General features: G+C 47.3%; 1 protein-coding gene across 5 annotated transcripts in view; it reads right to left on the bottom strand.

The window, feature by feature from the left end:
* Positions 1-15: 15 nt before the first annotated feature.
* Positions 16-21,823, bottom strand: part of PNOC (prepronociceptin) — a 29,721-nt gene continuing 7,913 nt past the window's right edge. For 3 of the 5 annotated variants that reach the window (XM_070480633.1, XM_020877868.2, XM_020877867.2), the window contains exons 2-4: positions 15,507-15,656; positions 5,086-5,479; positions 16-438 (exon numbers count right to left, since the gene is read on the bottom strand). In XM_070480633.1, the coding sequence (XP_070336734.1) occupies positions 353-438; positions 5,086-5,479; positions 15,507-15,632 (606 nt within the window). In that variant the 5' untranslated portion in view covers positions 15,633-15,656 and the 3' untranslated portion in view covers positions 16-352. Of the gene's footprint in view, positions 439-5,027; positions 5,480-15,506; positions 15,657-21,823 lie in introns of all 5 variants that reach the window. The other 2 variants (XM_070480632.1, XM_020877866.2) reach the window with 2 other exon arrangements.

Genomic DNA, 21,823 nt, shown 5'->3' with positions numbered 1-21,823 from the left:
CCCATTTACCAACCATTTGCTCAGTAGAAGTTTAATGGAGAAATATCTGTTTAAAACAATCGGTCAAAAAGAACAGCTCTTTTACAAACAAGTTACGGCAGTGACGAGTCAAAACCCCAGGCTTGATTTCCTGTTCCTTGAACCCACCACCTCAAAGAGGGAAGAGGTGGGTGAGAAGGAGAGATGGGGCCGTTTAAATGTTAGCTGGAGGAGTTACAAAAATACACTCTGATGTAGCCACAGGGTTGTCATGAAACATGCCATGGGTGGGGAGGGGCCAGGAGGAGTAGGGGAGGGAAAGACAACCAGATGGCGCAGGGCCCCGGGGCGGCGGCCTGGAGCGAAAGCTGCCTCAGTGCCTTGGGGAGGGAGGCGCCCTGATGCCCAGCCGGCAGGTCTGGGGCTGGAGACATGCTGCTTTGGGGATCGCCCGGACACCTGGGGAGACATAAATTAAAATGACAAATGAATGGCAGATTAAAATGGCAAGTCCGACAGTTTTTCTGACCCTTCAATTCGCTTTTCCCTAGTGCCTGAGAAACAGAAAAGAGGCAAAGAAAAACTATCACTTGGGACTTTCCTGGTGGTCCAGAGGTTAAGATCTGGTGCTGTAAATGCAGGGGTGCTGTGCTGTGTGAAGTCGCTGTCGTGTCTGACTCTTTGCAACCCCATGGACTATAGCCCACCAGGCACCTCTGTCCTTGGGATTCTCCAGGCAAGAATACTGGAGTGGGTTGCCATGCGCTTCTCCAAGGGATCTTTCTAGCCCAGGAATCGAACCCGGATCTCCCGCATTGCAGGTGGATTCTCTACCGTCTGAGCTACCAGGGAAGCCCAAGAATAGTGGAGTGGGTAGTTTATCCCTTCTCTAGGGGATCTTCCCGACCCAGGAACTGAATGGGAGTCTCCTGCCTTGCGGGCAGATTCTTTACCAGCTGAGCTACCAGGGAAGTCCTAAATGGAGAGGGCGCAGGTTCAATCCCTGGTCAGGGAACTAAGATCCCACATGTTGCACAGTGCGGCCAAGTAAATTTTATATATATATATATATAAAAATATATATACACACACACACACACACACACACACACACACACATATATATTTTAAAAGCTTTATAATCCACATAATTAGCCCCAAAAGCAGCAAGAAGGGGTCTCTGACTCCCTCTACACACCTGTTTCCCTGGCCCATAATCTAGCGTCAGACCAACAGGACAAAGGGCAAGCCTCCTGCCCAGAAACAGTTCTCTTATCCCTGGTATCAGTATTTGGAATCTCTGTATAGTAATTCATTTTTTCAGGATAAAAAGAGCCCTCATTTGTGGCTCTCTCATATTACAAGTGCTAACTTCACTGATTCCTCACCAGGAATGAATCTGCTCACTCTCCACCATCTAGAAGGTCAAGGTCTGGTGCAGCGGAAGAGAGGAGGGAAGCATAGGGCCAGGCAACGGACGGTAGGTACCGGGCTCCGTCGCGTACTCTTCACAGGTCTCTTTAGGACTGGTCCTGCACCCCACTGTCCCTCTTTTTTTGGTTCCATTTGTTATTTTTTTTATTGGAGTGTCATTGCTTTATTATGTTGTTAGTGTCTGCGGTACAACAAAGTGCGTCGGCTCTAAGCACACACGTCTCCTCCCTCTAGAACCTCTCTCCTTCCCGCCTCCCCGCCATCCCACCCCACTCAGGCATCACCGCGCCGAGCCGAGCTCCCTGGCCGTACACCAGCTTCCCACGAGCTGTTTTACACGACAGTATGTGTGGTCAGTTCTACTCTCTCAGTTCACAGCCTCTCTCCCCTCCCCTGCTGTGTCCACAGTCCATTCTCCACCGTCTGCGTCTCTATCCCCACTCTGCAAAGAGGTTCCTCTGTGCCGTTTTTCTAGATTCCATATATGCCAGTGTCCCTCCCTTCTAGGACATCATTATGCTTTCTGAATAAGGGTTCTTTATCCCAAGTGTTTGCTTCCCTGGTGGCTCAGTGGTCAAGAACCTTCCTGCCAATGCAGGAGACACAGGAGACATGGGTCCTATCCCCTGGAGGAGGAAGAATGCTCCCGTATTCTTGCCTGGGGAATCCCATGAGTACAGGGGCCTGGCGGGCTGCAGTCCATGAGGTCACAAAGAGCCAGACATGATTGGGCACACACACGTCCCAGGTGGTGGGTGGCGCCGTTTCCTCCAGCATTCTAAACATAGCTTGGTGTTGGGTGTCTCTGGTGTCCAGAACAGCTCTGGCATTAGGAGTCCCCGAGCCATGGAAAAATCTCAAGCATGTGTGGGGCCGGCTGGGGTGTGTACAGGCAAATAAAGACAGGCTTAAGGGACTCATAAATACACATCCACACTGAAACTCAGCAGCCATGAATGTGTAGAAAAAAGAATCAGCAAGATGGTCGCAGGAGGAGAGCGATCGATAATACCCAGATGAGCTGCTTAATATCACCAGCGTTTCCATCAAGAACTTTATATCTTGAGCAAAGCCACAGGCAGAAGATGGTTACCCGTTATGTTCCAGTGCCTCTCAGTTGGAGGCTTAATAGAAAACTAGAAAAACCAATTACCTGAATAGGGGCTCAAATAGTTTTTCTAAAAACTAAATTGATTTCTGCTAAAGTGACTGATATGAAACTGTCTTTATAAGGTAAATGGTCATAGTTCAGATTTAGACGTGTCTTGATGGTCCCTTTAAGAATAATGTACCTAAAAAAAAAAGAATAATGTCCCTAAAATTTAGGAGGAAGGTTTGGTGGGGGGGGGGGCATATGTATACCTACGGCTGATTCATGTTGATGTGTGGCAGAAACCAACACAATATTGTAAAGCAATTATCCTCCAATTAAAAAGTTAAAAAGAAGAAGAATGTCTTTAATATTTGGAAGAATTCAGCCCATGCCATTTCTGAAAGATTTTTTATTAGGTCCCATGTAGATATGGCTTTGGAGAAATGAATGCTTATTAGGGATCCAAGAATATGACTTCAAAACCAGTGCAGGTTAATTCAGGGCCTTCAGAGATTAGTCATTCTGCTAAAATAAACACGGCAGCCTTTGGCTCGCCACTGAATACATATACCCGTATTTGGCAATGGGCATTTTGCAAACAAGCCAGCCTACCTGCAAAGTGTTATGTGGGCTGCCTTCCTGCTGCAGTGTGGGTGCTCAAGATTCACATGTGGATTAATATACATTGAAGGAAGATTATTAACGATCTGGCTACCTTTGACATATGGGAAGCAAAGTAAAAGAGCCCGTGCACAAACTTTTGCTTTTATGCCTCTGCGTAAGGCAAAAGCCCCCACTTGGGTAATAATGTTTGCAGAAAGCTTCTGACCAACTGAATAGTTCATTCTGTTAGGGGAAGCTTCTCTCTTTAAGGAGAGATATGAGATACTGTACGTGAGCCTGCGCAGTCTGTCCTGTCTGACTCTTTTCAACCTCATGGACTGCATGCAAGCTTCCAGGCTCCTCTGTCCAAGGGATTCTCCAGGCAAGAATACTGGAGTGGGTTGCCATTTCGACCTCTAGTGGATCTTCCCAACACAGGGATTGAACCCATGTCTCCTGCATTGATAGGCAGATTCTTTACCACTGAGCCACCAGGGAAGCCCAGATGAGATCCTGCAGATAATCATATTCCTACATGTGAATTAAGGCACATACGCTTAATGATTGGAATTCTCTTAGATTTTCAGAAAAGTTCATTGTGCTAGTTCCCTCTGCCACTCAAAGTTATGTATAGGTTAATGGGCTGAGGAAAGCCGAGTTTGTAATGACTGGGAAATAAGTTAGGATCTCTGATGTCTGTGATCTGATCTGCATTGTAGGTACATGTATAAATGAGTGCCTGGGGGACTAAGAACAGACAGGCAGGGAGATAGGAGGAAGGGCAAGCAAGCAAGCAAACACAAAACAGAAATGGCACCTAGGTACTTCCCCGGTGGTCCAGTGGTTAAGAATCTGCCTGCCAAGGAAGGGGACACGGGTTCAATCACTAGTACAGGAAGATGCCACATGCTGTGTGGCAACTCAGCCTGTACACCACAACTACTGAAGCCCTCACACCCTAGAACCTGTGCTCTGAGACAAAAGAAGCCGCCACAGTGAGAAGCCTGTGCACTACAACTAGAGAGTAGTCCTCACTTGCCGCAACCAGAGAAAACCCATGAGCAGCAACGAAGACCCTGTGCAGCCAAAACTAATAAACAAAAATTAAAAACAGCAACCAACCAACAAAACACCAGAAATGGCACCTGGAAAGAGGCAAAAAGTGAGGAAAAATGATGATCCTTTAGTCCCTCTCCTAAAAGTGACTGAGGTCATTAGGGCCAGATTATCAAAGCCTTGCTCAGGTGCCATCAGCTGCAAAGAACCAGCCCACCTGTGGCAAAGTGATCAGGTGAACAAGTGATGTGTGGGAGAAAGAAACACAGAAGGTGTCCTAACAAGAACTGGTCCTAACCAGAGCTCCTTGACTGGGGCAGAGTGTAAAAGTTGAAAGGCTGCCATGGAAGCCAGTCACCTTGAGATAGAGAGAGTAGGGGAGGGGACAGCTAAGCCATCTTTGAAGGTGAAACAGCAACATCACACACATAAATCAGACTCTGCAAATGGCTAAGTGCAGGTCCAGCTCTGGGTCCTTAAAGTCTCAGGGGAAAGGTGGTGAATGGTTTCTATGGCAACCATATAGGAGGCTTGGTCCACTTTATTGTCCCCATAGTAACTAAGCTCCTGAAGAGCCATAGAGGAATTAGTTATCTTAACGCACTACTATTATCCCCATGGTAACCAGTCTCTTCACCGCAGTGGTGAGCTGCTGGGAGCAATCCCAGGAAAATTTTTGCTCCCAGAAAGAAAAAAAAAAAAGGTGGGCTGGAGCAGTCCTAGGAGCCGAACCCCTGAAGGAAGTGGTGTGGAGTGTGTCTGTGTGTCTGGGTGTCAACATGTTTCCCCCAACCAGGGAGGAAGGTTAAGACGGGGTAGAGGAGGTTTCTTCTTGCCCCCAGCTCATTGGGGCCCCACTCACTCATGGGTTGAAGTGGACGGTGCAGCCGGGAGGGGCTCCCCTTCCAGCTACGCATTACCATTCTGGTGCAGGGTGCGCCGGCGCTGGCTGGACTGCATGCTCAGGACCAGGTACTGCCGCATAAACTCACTGAACCGCTTCTGGTTAGCCAACTTCCGGGCCGACTTCCGGGCCCCGGTGAAGCCCCCGAACCGCTTCTGCAGCTGCTTCTGCTCCATCTCCCCCACCTCCTCCAGGCCGGGCTCTGTCCTCTTCTGCCTTTGGAAGAGGCTCCTGACCCGGGGCATTCGTTTCAGATGCTGCATCTCAGAGGCTCTGGGCTGGTCCGGAGCAGCCGCCACGTGGTCTGGGTCAGCAGGGCTGAGCTGCCAGGAGCCCCTGGCCATGACCTTGGTGCATGGAGTCCAGAGCGGGCTGGTGAAGACCTTCCCTTCACACTCGAGGATGCACACCTGAAAAGGGAGAGGTTGGAGGGAAGAGAAAGACCAGGGACATCTATTAGTCCAAGGCAATGAGGAGGTCAAGTACTTTCGTTGTCTATTTTAGGGCCTTCCAGATGGCTTAGTGGTGAAGAATCCGCCTGACGGTACAGGAGAAGCTGGAGGTGCGGGTTGGATCCCTGGATTGGGAAGATCCCCTGGAGGAGGAAATGGCAACGGCTCCAGTATTCTTGCTGGGATAAGCCCGTGGACAGAGGAGCCTGGCGGGCTACAGTCCATGGGGTTGCAAAGAGTCAAGACACGACTGAGCATGCATTATCTATTTTGGTATCAATTCAGTGCAAGGGCTTTTGAAGTACCTCTTCAGTACCATGGAGCAGTTTTACATATAGTTACTTAAGTATTTCAGAGTTGGAAAGAAACAGAAAACGAATTGGCCCATCTCTGTCATTTCACAAAGAAAGCTGGGGCTCAGAGACATGAGGTTAAGTTACCCAGGTGACTCAGCAAGTTAACAAAATGCACAAACAGAGTTATAGTCTTTGTTGGGTTTTTGGAGCCAAACAGCTCATCAGGATCATCCAGAAAGAAACATTTTGTTCTGTTCTCTTATCAGGCCTGGGAGAGGTCAGAGTGATTTAAGAAACTGGGGATGTTAAAGCATGTGGTCACGCAGTTAAATCTGCATGGTTATTCTAAGGTCACCTGGTAAAGATCAACCTTGGTGTGATTCATTTTTCACCTTGCATACATTCATCATCACTATCAGTGCATCAGTTATAGAAAATAGGGATCAAATAGAGAGCAGACTTATGGTTGCCAAGGGGTAGGAGTGGGTGGGAGAAGGATGGACTGGGAGTTTAGGGTGAGTAGATGCTAAGTATTACATACAGCATGAGTGGACAACACAGTCCTACTGTATAGCCTAGGGATCTAAATTCAATGTCCTAGGATAAACCATAATGGAAAAGAATATTAAAAAATTGTATATATAATAACCGAGTCACCTTGTTGTCCAGCAGAAATTAAAACAACCTTGTAAATCAACTATACGCCAATAAAAAAGTAGAAAAGGGGGTTAAGACCCTTTGAGATATAGACAAGTTGGATAATCTGGGACTGTCCGACACAATTCAGTGGACCTGCCAGCTCCCTAGGAACCCCTGCAGCTTCTGTCTCTCCTGGCATCTCCCACCTCTCGTCTAGACCACCAGCCTGACCATGATGTTCCCGTACCTTCCTGATGGGCCCTGGCCTTAACCCTTCCCTCCCACATTCCTGTCTTTGATTGGATCTCCTGGAAGCCTCTGCCTCCAAGATTTTTTCCCCATTGTTTTGGCTTCCGGCTTCCTGAATGGGTCAAGTGATAAAGAATCCACCTGTAAAGCAGGAACCACAGGAGACAGCATCAATCCTTGGTTTAGGAAGATTCCCTGGAGAAGGAAATGGGAACCTGCTTCAGTATTCTTGCCTGGAAAATCCCATGGACAGAGGAGTCTGGTGGGCTACAGTCTGTGGGGCTGCAAGGAGTCGGAAACGACTGAGCACCCAAGCACACTTTACCCCAAACATTCCTCTCTGTGTTTTTGGGGTCAGATGAAAACCCCACTTCAGCCTGACTTTGACATCATGGTGAGCAGGAAGCTGCAGAGCCCTTCATCAAACTTTGGAGTCCTTTTTTTAAATTTAATTTTTAATTTTTTTTGGCTGCACCATGCAGCATGTGGGATCTTAGTTCCTGGACCAGGGATCAAACCTGCACCCACTGCATTGGAAGCTTGGAGTCTTAACCTCTCTTGGTCTACCAAGAGAGTCCCAAACTAGGGAGTCCATACCTGGCTTACAGGGCATCAGGAGTTACTGCTCTGGTTGGGCAGCTGCAGGATGTGAGAAGATGCATGTGTGCCCCACTGGGGCTCTCTGGGGAGCAAACACTCCCACCCGGGTGTTCGGAGTGGCACGCTTGCCTCTATGGGCAAGGTTTCCAACTTGATCTCTAACTGAGTAGTGAGATATGCATGCAGCTTAAATCACAGGCTTCACCAGCTGTTCCACCAAATCCTCAAAGTGTGTCCTTCAGCCTGACTTCTCCTGCTTGCCTTTACCACTCTGACCCTGCTCTCCTTTTGTTGCTGCCAAGCTTCTCCAAGATGTGGTCATGCTCATGCCTACATCTCAGCATCTCCCACTTTCTCCTCCTGACTTATGTGTGAGGAATCAAATCTCTGTCTTTTTTGGGGGGTGGGGCACACAGCGCAGCTTGTGGGATCTCAGGTCCCCAACCAGGGACTGAACCCATGTCACACAGTGAAAGCCCGGAATCCTACCAGCGGACTACCAGGTATTGTTTAGTTGCTAGGTTTCGTCCAACTCTTTTGCGACCCCATAGGCTGTAGCCCAGCAGGCTCCTCTGTCCGAGGGATTTCCCAGGCAGGAATACTGGAGTGGGTTGCCTTTTCCTCCTCCAGGGGATCTTCCCGACTCGGGGTTAGAACCCGAGTCTCCTACATTGGCAAGTGGATTCTTTACCACTAGGCCCCCTGAGAACTCCTAAATCTCCACCTTATTAAAGATGGCCCTTCAGGTGTTTGTTACTAGCAGGTGACTAATTCTTATCTGATATACTTTTTCAGTATGAGTGGAACAAGTTTGAAGGAACTACTGATTGTAGCATATATATCAGTACTTCACTCCTACTTTTTTCCACCCCAAGTCTATCTTTTTGCTCTGTCTCTCTCTCTGAATGCCACTTTACTCCCCAGCTGGTTCAGGTTTAGAACCCTGGGCATCTCTCCAGCATTCCCCTTCTCAGGACCCCGTTTCTCCATCCAGTCAGTATGTAAGTCTGCCATCTCCTTTCCATCCCCTCTGCCTAATTTCCTCTTGGGAGTGCTGTGAAGCAAGGAGAACAGGTGACTCCTGTTCAAAACCCCTGACCTTCATGATGGATTTCGGGGAGAAGTTCTTATAGGCAATATTTGGGGTGAAGGCTGCAGGGTGTGTGACTTTGTTCTGAATGGCCGGTGGTAACAGATGTTCCAGGAATCTTGTGCTCAGCCTGAAGTTACCATCCTCCACCTGGGTGGGGGCCTTAGGTCGCACAGAAGAATTTAAAGGTCGTCGTTGTCATTCAGTCCCTAAGTCGCGACTGACTCTGCGACCCACAGACTGCAGCACGCCAGGCTTCCCTGTCCTTCACCACCTCCCAGAGTTTTCCCAAACTCATGTTCAATGAGTCGGTTCCGCCATCCAATCATCTCATCCTCTGTCATCCCCTTCTTTTCCTGTCTCCAACTTCCCCAGCATCTGGGTCTTTTCTGATGGGTCGGCTCTTTGAACTCAAAGATGCTGTTAAGTATATTCCTTGAGGGGAACCAGGAGTGGCTGCACTATTGTTTGACTTCTCCTCCCTGCCCTTGGCATCCCCTACCTTCCCTGATTAGCAACTTCCCTTTGGAACTCAGGGCAGGTTCAGGAGACTGAACGAAGCCTATTTCCTACACACAAGAATTGGGGGACACAGAAAGGATTTGTACCCAGGAGGACCCTCAGGTCCTCCTCCATTTCACAAGGACATTGGCAAACAACCTATAATGTATAGGACAGCCCACCCCCCACCCCAACAAAGAATTATCCAGCTTAATACAGCCACAGAGTCTGAGAAACCCTACTCTACAGAGTCAAAGAGGAAGCAGAAAGCATGGGTAACACCGGGAAAGCCAGTAGAAGTGAAGTAGGAGGGAAGTGGGAAGGACAAAACCTCTAATCAAATGACATAGCCCTAGAGGATACGACATAAACTGGTGAGAACCGACTAGATACAAGCCAGCAGAAGATTCGACTTCCAGTGAACCTTGAGCCTCTTCATATGCTCACTGTGATATTAGCATCTAAATGACACATTTATAGGCACCATGAAAGTTCAGAGGCTGATCATAAAAGGTCAAAAAGTGGGCGGTGGCCCAATTCCAGAAAATCTCTACCCCTTTTCCAAAATAACTGGAATAATTCTCCCACTCATTAGTTCGTGAAATCACCCAGCCCATAAAAACTAACCGCCCCATGTTTTGGGGCCTCTTGCCTTCTGAGATGGCACACACTCTGTGAAATGTATTTCTTCCAGGGCCATTCTCTTCTTTTGAGACAGATGGCATTCTGTCTATGGAATGTGTATCTCTAAATAAAGCCACTTCTTACCTATCACTTTGTCTCTTACTGAATTCTTTCTGCAAGGAGACGTAAAGAATCTAAGCTTCATTAAGTCCTGAGACCAGGTGTGCAATCTTAATTAAAAGACAGTGGATTCAGGGGCTTCCCTGGTGGTCCAGTGGTTAAGAGTCTGCACTCCCAATGCAGGGGACTTGGGTTCCATCCCTGGCCAGGAAATTAGATCCCTCATCCTGCTACTAATGACTTTCCAGGTGGTTCCTTGGTAAAGAATCTGCCTGCCAATGGCGGAGGCACAGGAAAGAAATGTGGGTATTGATCCTTCTTTCAGGAAGATTCCCCAGAGAAGGAAATGGCAACCCACTCCAGTATTCTTGCCTAGAGAATCCCATGACCGAAGAGCCTGGAGGGCTAGAGTCCATGGGGCCAGTCAGACTTGATTGAGTGACTGAGCACACCCTCACTCCCACATGCCACAATGAAAATCTAGCATGTGAGAATGCAAACTCCAGTGTGCTGCAACTAAGACCTGGAGCAGTCACATAAATAAAAAGAGTGGGTTCAAGTTCCATCCTGGGATTTGGCTGGGTTCAAGTCCCAACCTGAGTTGTGTGGTCTCATAAACATAGACTTGTGGGACTCAAAAGGACCTTTGAACACACTTGGTTCAGTCCTCACAGGGATAGGATCCTCAAAGTGCTCATTGCCTTGATCTGCCTTGTCCATTTACAGGAACAGGTGGAAACTGTTAGCCTAGAGGCTCTCAGATCTTCTGTGAGCCCCTGGGTTTCTAAGCCCAGATGGTAATTATATTGCATGTCAATCAGAGAAAATGAAATTCTATGATCAAACCAGATGCATAGCCCTTACCAAGACTCAACATATTGTTAGATGATTAGATACTAAAAAAATGCATCTTGATTCTTGATTTAGGAGAAGGTTTTGGGGCAAAAAAAAATGAGGAATCCAAATTGACGGCAACATTTGTAGCACCAGATGGGCATATGAGCTTACTGACTGCACTCTCTGGTCTGAGGGACTCACCAGCCTGTTTGCAGAGATGCGTTAATGGCCCATTAAGTGAGCTGGACACATTTTCACAGGCTATTCTGATGACATTGCTATATTCAGACACAGTGTGCAGGAGCATCTGGAAAGTCCCAGATTGGTGCCAAATTGATCTATAAAGCTGGGCTTTGCAGGGGGAGGGAAGACAACGAGCAAAGGGTCATCTGAATGTCTAGGATCAAAGATTAATGGGCCAATGGAAGGAAAATAAACAACTCATTCAGATTGTCATGTTTCTGCCTCTAAGGAATCCAGCCACTTCTGACCAAGAGACATTTGGGACCTATTTGCTCTGGGAGGTTCTGCCAGTATATCTGAGAGCCAACACTCATGGGCCAGCAGATGCACAGCACAAAAGAAAAACGTGTTAGGAACTCCTGCAGCAAGTCAACTACTAAGATTTTCTGTGTAATGAAGACAGAAACTCCCAGAAGTAGTAGCTCTTCTGCTGTTAATAGAATTTTAGGGAATTTAAATAAGTTTCCCCAGATCTTTCTTGGCTTCCCTGGTGGCTCAGGGGTAAAGAATCCGCCTGCCAATGCAGGAGATACAGGTTTGATCCCTGGGTCGTGAAGATTGCCTGGAGAAGGAAATGGCAACCCACTCCAGTTTTCTTGCCTGGGAAATCCCATGGACGGAGGAGCCTGTTGGGCTACAGTCTGTGAGGTTGCACACAGTTGGACATGACTGAGTGACTAAACTACTAACAAAACAGACCTTTCTAAACTAAACAACAACAAAACAGACCTTTCCTGGGAGTTACCTTCTTCTCCGTCACTGGTCACTAAAATAACTCGGTAAATCTAGTTTTTTCTCTGTAAGCTGGTAGGGTAAGTATCATTCTCAATTAGCTGAAAACCCAGGACTATCCAATCATTTGGCTTATGTGCTAGTCATTTACTGACCAAAATGATAGTCTAACAAAAAGGCAGGCACGCTTGGACCATTGCCCTGGAGTGAGAACAAATGAAATTCCTGATGAAGCCAAGGGTCCAGAAGGTCCTGGGAACAGATTAGGATTTCATCATTTGGTGGAAGGATTGGGGGGGGGGGGGGGGCGGACAGTGACCCTTGCCTAAATATCTGAGTCCCCCCATCTTTTACAGAGGGGACATAGTCAAGGGTTGCAAAATTTGGAAGTGAGATATGGTTGCCTTGATTCTAGGCATTTCATAAAACTTAAAAAAATAGGTTAAAAGTGAATACAAGGTAGAAACATCCAGGCAACCAGGTCCTCTGGGGGTCAGCGGGCACTTGCAGAGGTCATCCATCACTCTGAAGTGGGAACTGGCCATTTTCTTACAGTGTTTTCTGGACCCCAGAGATTTAAGATGCTACGGAGAAATAGAAACTAGCTCCAAATTCTTGCCTGGCTTTGAAAAACAGCTGTGTAAAACCTCCACAGCATCTGCATCTATGAGGAGGTTAAAAGGTCTTGCAATGTTACAGTTTTCCTGTGCTTGCATGCTAAGTCGCTTCAGTCATGTCCAACTCTTTGTGACCCCAAGGACTGTAGCCCATCAGGCTCCTCTGTCCATGGGATTCTCTAGGCAAGAATATTGGAGGGGGTTGCCATTTCCTCCTCCAGGGAATATTCCAGACTCAGGGTTCGAACCCATATCTTTCATCTCCTGCATTGGCAGGCGGGTTCCCACTAGCACCACCTGGGAAGCCCTCCAGTCTCCATGGGACCTGTTTATTGAGTACCGCCCTGTCCCACACTGTACTGTGTGCTGGCGAAGCCCAGATTAATCAGCAAAGACAGTGCCTAAGAGAGAGCCCAGCAGATGCAAGTAACTGTCAGAGAACAAAGGAGCTAGGGGCTGGCTCAATTGGGGACAGGTGGAGAATCAACAAGGCATCCCCTCCTAAGAGCAGTACTGAAGGGTTTATTGGCTGGGGGAGGAGTCGGAGGTACGAGCAAGATGGCAGGACAGGTTCTTGGAGCCGTGGGGAGGGAAGGGAAGCATGGATTTCCCAGGAACTATGGAAAGTGATGGGAGCCCAGCAGAGAGGAGGCGAAGAGTGTACCTGCTGCCTGGGGAAAGCAGACGCTGGGAAGGAGAAAGGACACGGAGGTAAGAACAAGGAATTTTGGCTATCACTTGTGTTTAGGGGGTGCAGGAAGTGGAATGGGGCTCTAGCAGGAGGCAGAAAAGGAAGAGTCAGAGTGGGGAAGAGAGCGGGGTCCACCCAGGACGAGGAGGGGAAGCCTGCACACGGGCGAAGGTTTCTGTGGTTAGGAACTGCTGGCGGCCTTGGAGATGGGCTGGGGAGTTAAGGCGGGCTTCCCAGGCGGGCAGTGTTAAAGAATCTGCCTGCGGTGCAGCAGACACGGGTTCGAGTCGCAGGGTAGGGGCGGTCCGCTGGGGACGGAAATGCAACCCACACCAGCATCCTTGCCTGGAGAATCCCATGGACGGAGGAGCCTGGTGGGCTCCAGTCCATGTGGTCGGATACTGCTGAGCAGCTGAGCTCGAGCACAGCAAAGGGAAGGAAAGAGCAAGTGGGAGACGGGAGAAAAGCATTTCCAGCAGGAGAACCAGTGGTACACAGGGAGGGGGAAGGAGGAGGAGCAGCAGCTCAGATCCTGAGATGACAATGCAGAAGCTGGAGAGAACCTGGCCCTGGTGGCCTTGTCATTTCACAACCGGCACCCAAGGTCAAGGTGTCCCGGGAGCCGGAACATCACAGTGCTTCACAGTCAGGTAGGGCACGATGTTTGCTCTCAACAAGCCACCTAAATCTGTGAATGCTTTACTTTGTAAAAAAATAAAAGAAAAACTAGCACAGACTCAGTGTTATAGTTGAGCTCCAAATACTTTTTTTTTCTATTGTAAAATCCAAATACCATCAAATTTACACTGGAACCATTTTTAAGGGTATAGCTCAGTGGTATTAAGTACATTCACTTTGTTGGGTTACCATTAACCCTTTCCCCCATCTCTAGAAATTTTTCATTTTCCCAAACTGAAACCTGGTATTCATTAAACGCTAACTCCCCTCTCCCGGTTTCCCCAGCTCTTGGCAGCCCCAGTCTACTTTCGGTTTCTATGAATCTGACTGCTCTTGGAACCTCGGTAAGTGTAATCCTACGATATTTGTTGTTTTGTGACAGCATACATCTTCAGGGCCCATCCACGATGTAGCCTGTATCACAATTCCCTTCCTTTTTAAAAGCCGCATAATATCCCATTGTCCACATCTACCATGTTTTGTTTATGCATTTGTCTCTCGTCGTTCACTTGAGTCTTTTCTACCTTTTGACTATTGTGAGTAATGCTGTCATAAATGTGGGTGTATACATGTCCTCATGCTTTTTGGAGTGGGAGATACAGGGTTGCAGTTAAAGCTTGTGATTCAGGAATTGTGCACAACTTTCAGTCTCTGTCAAGATTGCGACGATGACGAGATTATTCCTGAATCAACTCCTTCACTGGTTTACCTGTGAACTAGCGGTCTGCTCTGTTGACTGAGACCAAGGGAAAGCGTTTTGTTTTGGGTGAAATTTTAAGCCTCTCTGGGCTGCACAGAAGAGACATGTGGGTCTTCTGTGTTCTAGCCAAATCCAGCTTTCCTCAGTTCCTTACATGCCACTCCCCTTCCCCCAAGAGGAATTTGCACATGTGCGCTCCTCCCCCACTCTGTGCCGCCCTCATTACCTGGGCACCTGGGCTCACTCCCTGCCTCTTCAATCATCTTTAGGTCTCCTTAGAGGTTGCAGTTCCTCCCAAAGCCCCCTCCGCCCCTCTAGACTAGGTTGGGGTCCACTGGTCTTGCTTCCCCATTGCTCAGTACTTCCCCATTACTCTCAGGAAAGGATCATGGGTTCTTCTCTCCCACTATCTGTCTGCGCACCTTGGGGTCCTTGGTCTAGCCCAGTGCTTGGTGCATAGTAGGTGCTTTGGCACATAGTAGGTGCTCAGAAAACCCCCAGTGACTGAAGGAGGAGGATGGATGATCCTTGAACAGGTTCTCGGGATGCTTCTTCATGATTTGATGGTTATTACTGTTCAGAAAACAGGCTCGAAAGCCACTGAGGTGGCATGGGAGGAGCATGGTGCTGGGGTGGGTCAGGGGGCTGTGTCTGTTCACGTTTGCATGTCAGCCCAAAGTGGGTACTGGTTTCTATATTTGTACACTTGCCTCAAGGAACAGGAGAGAAAAGGTTGCTCTTAAGATTGAGGAGTTCCAAACATGACATCTTTTGAAAGGAGTTTTCTTGACTACAAAGAAAAAGTAATCGAGTTATACTGGATTTAGTAGGAGAGGAATAACTATTTACATGGTAATGAAAGCAGTGGAGAAAGCAGCTGACTTAGTGAAATTTAGTGCTCAAATAAGCAAATTAAATACGAGGCAGCACATAGGTGGTCACTGTAGATTTGTCGATAATATCAAAACTGGAGGACAACTTATGCTCAGCAGGAGGGATTGGTTAAGCCAAGTATACTTACATTAAAATAATGTTAATAACGGGAAACTTATCTTGCTATAACATAGCAAGTGAAAAAACTAAGATTTTTTTTTCTCCGACTGGTGAAATTAAAGGTGACTTTAATTTTCTCTTTTCATAGTTCTTGGAATTTGCCAAATTCTCTAGAATGAGTGTGCTTGGTTTTAATAATAGGAGCAAAACAGCAGCCTAGGTGGGTCTTTACTCGAATGTGGAAACGTGAGACAATGACAGGGTTTGCTTTCAGAAGCTGCTGAGTCCCCGTCTTTCTTAGGGACCATCCCATTCTGGGAGAGTCACATGACCTGGGCAGGGAGGGGAAGACAGGGTCCAACCTCCTGGACCTACCTCGAGGTTGAAGCTGTCAAGAGTGGGACGGAGCTTCTCTCTGCAGACCAGACAGTCCTTCTGACAGCTGCTGGACACGCTGGAGAAGAGGCTGAGCAGCAAGAGGTCACAAAACAGGATTTTCATGGTGCAGGAGCCGGAAGCTGGATGCTAAAACACAAGTGAGGGTGGGCACCGTTAGCACAGCCCTTCTCTGGGGGCCGGTAGGGGCTGGAGACCCTCATCCAGGGCACAGTGCCCTGGATTCCACTTCCCAGGAGGGGCTGGATGATCGAGGACACAGTGGCCCCAGCCTGTCTGCCAGGGGTGATGTTCACGCCCAGGCGAGCATCTGGGTTCTGGGGTGGGGATGGGGAGGCAGGCACACCTATCACTCCTGCCATCCAACTGGCCTCCACGTTCATGAGTGCTTCCAGGGAGCAGAAGGCCCCACTTGCAAGGCCCACTTGTGGCCTTGAGACAGCCCCTCCCAGTCTGTTTTCACAGCTCTTAATGGGAAACACTGGTACCTGCCTTGCCCCAGGGCTGTTGCAAAAATGAGATCCATAAGAAATGTTTTGCAGAGTGTGAGATGTGTAACACAGAAGATTTATGAATGACTCATCCTCCCCTGCCTTGGCCAGGAATGCCCTGCAGCCCCACATTCTCTTTTCTGGGAAGCATCTGCTAGGTTTCTTCTGTTTCTCCTCCTCGATGGGAGCCAGCTCCCTGCATACAGAGCTAATATGTTCACCTTGTTATTCTGTGCAAAGCACTGGGCCAGGCAGATGGAGTCATTTATTGAAAAATGACCAAAGAGACTATTCTAAGGTAATAGTGCCAATGATTATGAGTTAGATCAGTCATTTATATTCTTTATGTAGAATTTCCTCAAAGATGTGCCGTTCTTCCTCTTTCCCTCTAAACTTATCCTGTGATCAAGTCTTCTGCATTGGAAAGCTATTTTCTTGGACTGCATCACTTTGGGTCCCTGTAGAATCAACTTTATTTGGAGGGTTAAATGGAAAGGGGAATGAGGGAACTTTCTGGAAATGTGAAATGTTCTTGATTGAGGTGTAGGTCACAGGGGTGTACACGTTTGCCAGAAATTCACTGAATTGTACATTTAGATTCTGTGTGTTTCATTGTATGTAAATTTTACCTTAAGTATTCAGCGTAGAAAAACAAATAATGGCCTTTATTACTTTTTCACTAGACTACACTGAGACAACGTATAACCTTACTATTCAAATGCAGTCTGCAGACCAGCAGCATCTCCTGGGATCTTGTAAACAATATAGAATTTCGGTCCCTACCCCAGATCTACTGAATCTGGATCTGTCTTTTTAGTAAGATTCTCAGGTGATTTGTACACATGCTAGAGTTTGAGAAGCAGAGGTAGAAAATGGGTGTGCAATGGAGCTAGTCAGTGGGAGGAGGAGAGGGGTGATCCATGGCCCCTGGCCATGCAGGGAAACCACTCCAGCTCTTCTTGGGCATCATCCAAGCTTTTCATACCAAGAATATGTCAACTGAATCAATGCTCAATGTTTGTTAAGTTACTGAGATGACATCTGAGATGGGTTTTGAATAATGAGTGAGAGTTTGCCGCTAGCTGTCTATTTTTCATATGGTAGTGTATATATTCAACCCTAGTCTCCCAATTCATCCCTCTTTCCCCTTCTCCCCTGTGTCCATGTGTCCATTCTCTACATCCGCATCTCTCTTTCTGCCCTGCAGACAGGTTCATCTGTACCATTTCTTTAGATTCCACATATATGCATTAATATACGATATTTGTTTTTCTCTTTCTGACTGACTTCACTCTGAATGACAGACTCTTGGTCCATCCACATCTCTACAAATGACCCAATTTTTGATGGCTGAGTAATATTCCATCATAAATATGTACCACATCTTTATCCATTCATCTGTTGATGGACACTCAGGTTGCTTCCATATCCTGGCTATTTGAAATAGTGCTGCAATGAATATTGGGGTCATGTGTCTTTTCTCAGGGCATATGCCCAGCAGTGGGATTTCTGGGTCATATGGTACCTGTGAATAGCATAGGGCGCTCAGGTCAGTGCTCTGTGAAGACCTAGAGGGGTGGGATAGGAGGGAATATATATATATCCAAGGCTATGGTTTTTCCAGTGGTCCTGTATGGATGTGAGAGTTGGACTATAAAGAAAGCTGAGCACAGAAGAATTGATGCTTTTGAACTGTGGTGTTGGAGAAGACTCTTGAGAGTCCCTTGGACTGCAAGGAGATCCAACCAGTCCATCCTAAAGGAGATCAATCCTGGGTGTTCACTGGAAGGACTGATGCTGAAGCTGAAACTCCAATACTTTGGCCACCTCATGTGAAGAGCTGACTCATTTGAAAAGACCCTGATGCTGGGAAAGATTGGGGGCAGGAGGAGAAGGGGATGACAGAGGATGAGATGGTTGGATGGCATCACCGACTCGATAGACATGGGTTTGGGTGGACTCTGGGAGTTGGTGATGGACAGGGAGGCCTGGCATGCTGCGGTTCATGGGTCGCAGAGTTGGTCGCGACTGAGCTAACTGAACTGATAGCTGATTCACTTCATTGTACAGCAGTGACTAACACAACATTGTAAAGCAATTATACTCCAGTTATAACAAGGAGAGCTTGCCAAGGGGACAAACAGGACGCAGGGAATGACTGTGATCACAGGCATAGGGACGTGCATGGTGGTCCAGTGGTTGAGATTCCACGCTGCTGATGGAGGGGGTGCGGGTTTGATACCTGGTCAGGGGACTAAGATCCCACCTGCCACACGGCACAGCTGAAAGATAAACAAATGACAAAGACATCTAACACAGCATGGGTGGGAGGGGATGGTGAGCAGGCAGTCTTCCCAGGGCCGTCTTCCTAAGGGAAGCACCTTCTGAGAGAGAGGTCCGTCCCAGGTGAAACAGGGTCATGTTTGCCATCTAAAGGGTTCAACCTCTACCCTACAGGTTGGGAGGTCTGTGCTAATGAACAATGAACTTGAACATGTATTCAAATGTTGTTGTTTAGTTGCTAAGTCATGTCCAACCCTCTTGTGACTCCATGGACTGTCTTTTCAAATGAATATGTCTCAAATGCATCTTTCTCCTCTTTCCCAGGGGCTAGTACCTTAGTTGAGATTTATCACCTTGGTTATTGTGATCACCCTCTAATCAGTCTACCCAATGATCCAGCCTCCCACCAAGCCATCTCCACATCTGATGATTCCCTCCTTCTTTAATTCTCTAATCCCCCGTGGGACTCCGCCCCACTCCCACCCAGCTCTCTGGCTTCAGCTCCTGTCATTCAACCTTGAATCTCCTCCAGTCCTCTGAGTCGCACATAATTCCCAAAGCTATCAGGTCCCTTCATGCCTCTGTCCATCTTGGTCCCTGCTCTTCCTTCCACTCAGAATACCCGCCTCCAGCTCGAATATTACACAGGAATTATCCCCCAGGGGAAGCCCTCCCTGGTCTGAGTTAGATGAGTCTCAATTTTATGATTGATTAACAATGTTGCGATAGTTTCGGGTGTAGAGCACAGTGATTCACTTATACATATTTCGGATTTCTTTCCCCCTGTAGCTTATTACAGAATACTGAGTAGAGTCCCTTGTGCTCTATAGTATAGAGTGTATATGTTAATACCAGCCTCCTGATTTATCCTCCCCCCACCCCCGCCACAGCATTTCCCCTTTGGTAACCGTAAGTTTTGTTTTCTGTGTCTGTGAGTCTGTTTTGTAAATAAATTCATTTGTATCTTTTTTTTTAGATTTCACATATTAGTGATATTATATAATTTGTCTTTCTTCACTTAGTATGATAATCTATGTTGCTGCAAATGGCATTATTTCATTCTTTATGACTGAGTAATATTCCATTATATATATATGTATTGTTTATCCATTCATTTTTCCGTGGACATTCAGGTTGCTGCCATGTCTTGGTCATTGTAAACAGTGCTGTTACGAACATTGGGGTGCATGTATATTTTTGAATTATGTTTTTTTTCTGGATATATGCCCAGGAGTGGGATTGCATGAGCATATGGTAGTTCTACTTTTGTTTGGGTTTCTTTTAAAAGGAGGGATTCGTAGTTTCTCATCTTCTCATCACTGCAGACTGCCTGGGTCTGCAAAATCCCATGTCTGCAACTCAACCTCTCAGGTTCTCATCTATAAAACCGGGACAGTAAGAGTAACTATCTTATAGGACGATTAATGGGTTGGTATCTTTGAAATATCAACCTGGCACAGTTAAAATAGCACCCGGCACAGAACAAGTATAACAAGAGTTTGTCAAAGAAGGAGCCCAGGACATAGCCTTCACTCTGTAATACTATTATTGTCTGCCATGTGGCACTTAGCACTCTACACTGTAAGCTTGGACTCACGTGTCTCTCTCTCCCACTGGGCTGTGACTTCCTGAAGGGCAGAAATCATGTTCTACGGTCCTCTGAATTTCCAGCACCCAGCACAGGGCCAGGTGCTTAGGAGGTGCTCAAGAAAGTCTGACAGATGAGAGTGGAGTGTCTCAGGAGTGTCTCTTCTTCACAAATGTGAGTTGGGGAGTGTTGAGGAGGACCCCCACTTCCCTGGGAGCCTGGGATGCTCAGACCTAGAAGCCTCTTCAGGGCCTGCCTGACATTGCTGTGTTAGTCGCTCAGTCGTGTCCGACTCTTTGCGACCCCATGGACTGTAGCCCGCCAGGCTCCTCTGTCCGTGGGGATTCTCCAGGCAAGAATACTGGAGTGGGTTGCCATGCCTTCCTCCAGGGGATCTTCCCAACCCAGGGATCGAACCCAGGTCTCCCTCAGTGCAGGAGGATTCTTTACCAGGGAAGCCCATGGCCTGACAAGTTTCTGGTAGTTAATGGTTCCACTCCAGGTGGGAGGGCTGGGAACAAGTGTTGCTCCAGAGCAAGGCCAGATGCCATCCAAAGCTGGAACCCCATGCATGTTCTGGAAAAGGACTCGTTGCCAGCGTCTGGGAGGCATGGTTGGAATGGTGCTATGTGCTAAGTCTGCAGTGGCGCAACCTGTTGGTAGACAAGCAGTGAAGACACATCACCACGTATAGGCTCTTTTGAAGAGAACGTATCTTTTGAGTTCCAAACAGTCACCATATCAGCAAAGGTCTCAAACCGAGGGCTGCTTGGCCACGTCTTTTGTTTAATTGGGTAGCTGCCTCTAAGCTGCTTCTACTTTCGTTCTGGGCGGAGACAGCTGTGTCTCCTTTGTTCAGCATGCTATGTTCCCTACGGCCACATGGTGGCAGTGTCTGTACGTCACAGAAGGAAGGGGAAAGCCGGGAGAAAAGGGACCTTCGCCTTTCCTTCCTAATACAAAACTGCAATCCGTAATGTTTGCATAGGTTGAGCTGATAAGTTGTGACAGATGTTAATGAAATGCTCTCCTGCTGAGGTTTTTCATGAACTTCATTAAATGTGGCAACTTGCGCATTCAGCAAATGCCTGGTAGATTGACGGCTACTCCTTATCTCAAATTCTGGGTAAATGGGTTTTTAGGATGAGGTAAGGAAAGATGAGCCCCTGGGACATTGAGCATGTGTTCCATTCGATACCTTTCTTGCATGTGAAACTGTTTGGCCCTTGGGGAAACCTTATCAAATCTACTTGTGGTTAGCCCAGCCCTCACTGCTGATCCTTGGTACACCAACCTTTCATCTCAGCTCTGAGCTCCCTACTTAACCCTCCCTGTCCCATCCCTAGCTACTATTTATTTTAAATTAAAATTTTTTTTTTCAGAAATAAGAAAATCATTTTTTAAAATTCAGCCAGTTCTCTTATTCTACTCCCCCAGGCTAATCAAGGCATGTGATTAGTAATATCACCTTAAAATTGCATCCTGGGCAGTGTTTCACTTAAGTTCAATGAAAAACACTTGGTAGCAATTGACTGCTGGGGAGGCGTGATTGGTTATTATCCTTGTTTATGAGTTAGCATTGGTTAAAGAGTAGCTGATGCTGAAGGCTAAAGTTATTTCTTTTCTGTAACAATGTTCCATCCAGGACTTCCCCGGTGTGCCAGTGGTTAAACGCTCCACCTCCCAAGGCAGGGGACACAGGTTCAAGCCCTGGTCAAGGAAGTAAGGTCCCATAGGTTGTATAGCGTGGCAAAAGAAAACAAAGTTCCATCCATACTGAAACAGAAAGATTGATGAATGTCAGTGGGCATTTAGCAGTAAAAGAAGCCAGAGATTGCTACCCCTCACTTTTAACAAGTGAGTAATGAAAAATCTTTACTCAGTGCTATGCATTCTGCTCTTCAATTCAAAGAATTCTAAAAATTGGAATTAAC

Source organism: Odocoileus virginianus, chromosome 18 (assembly GCF_023699985.2).
Source record: "Odocoileus virginianus isolate 20LAN1187 ecotype Illinois chromosome 18, Ovbor_1.2, whole genome shotgun sequence".
In the NCBI taxonomy this organism is placed as follows: domain Eukaryota; kingdom Metazoa; phylum Chordata; class Mammalia; order Artiodactyla; family Cervidae; genus Odocoileus; species Odocoileus virginianus.
This window is presented reverse-complemented; position numbering and strand designations above follow the sequence as displayed.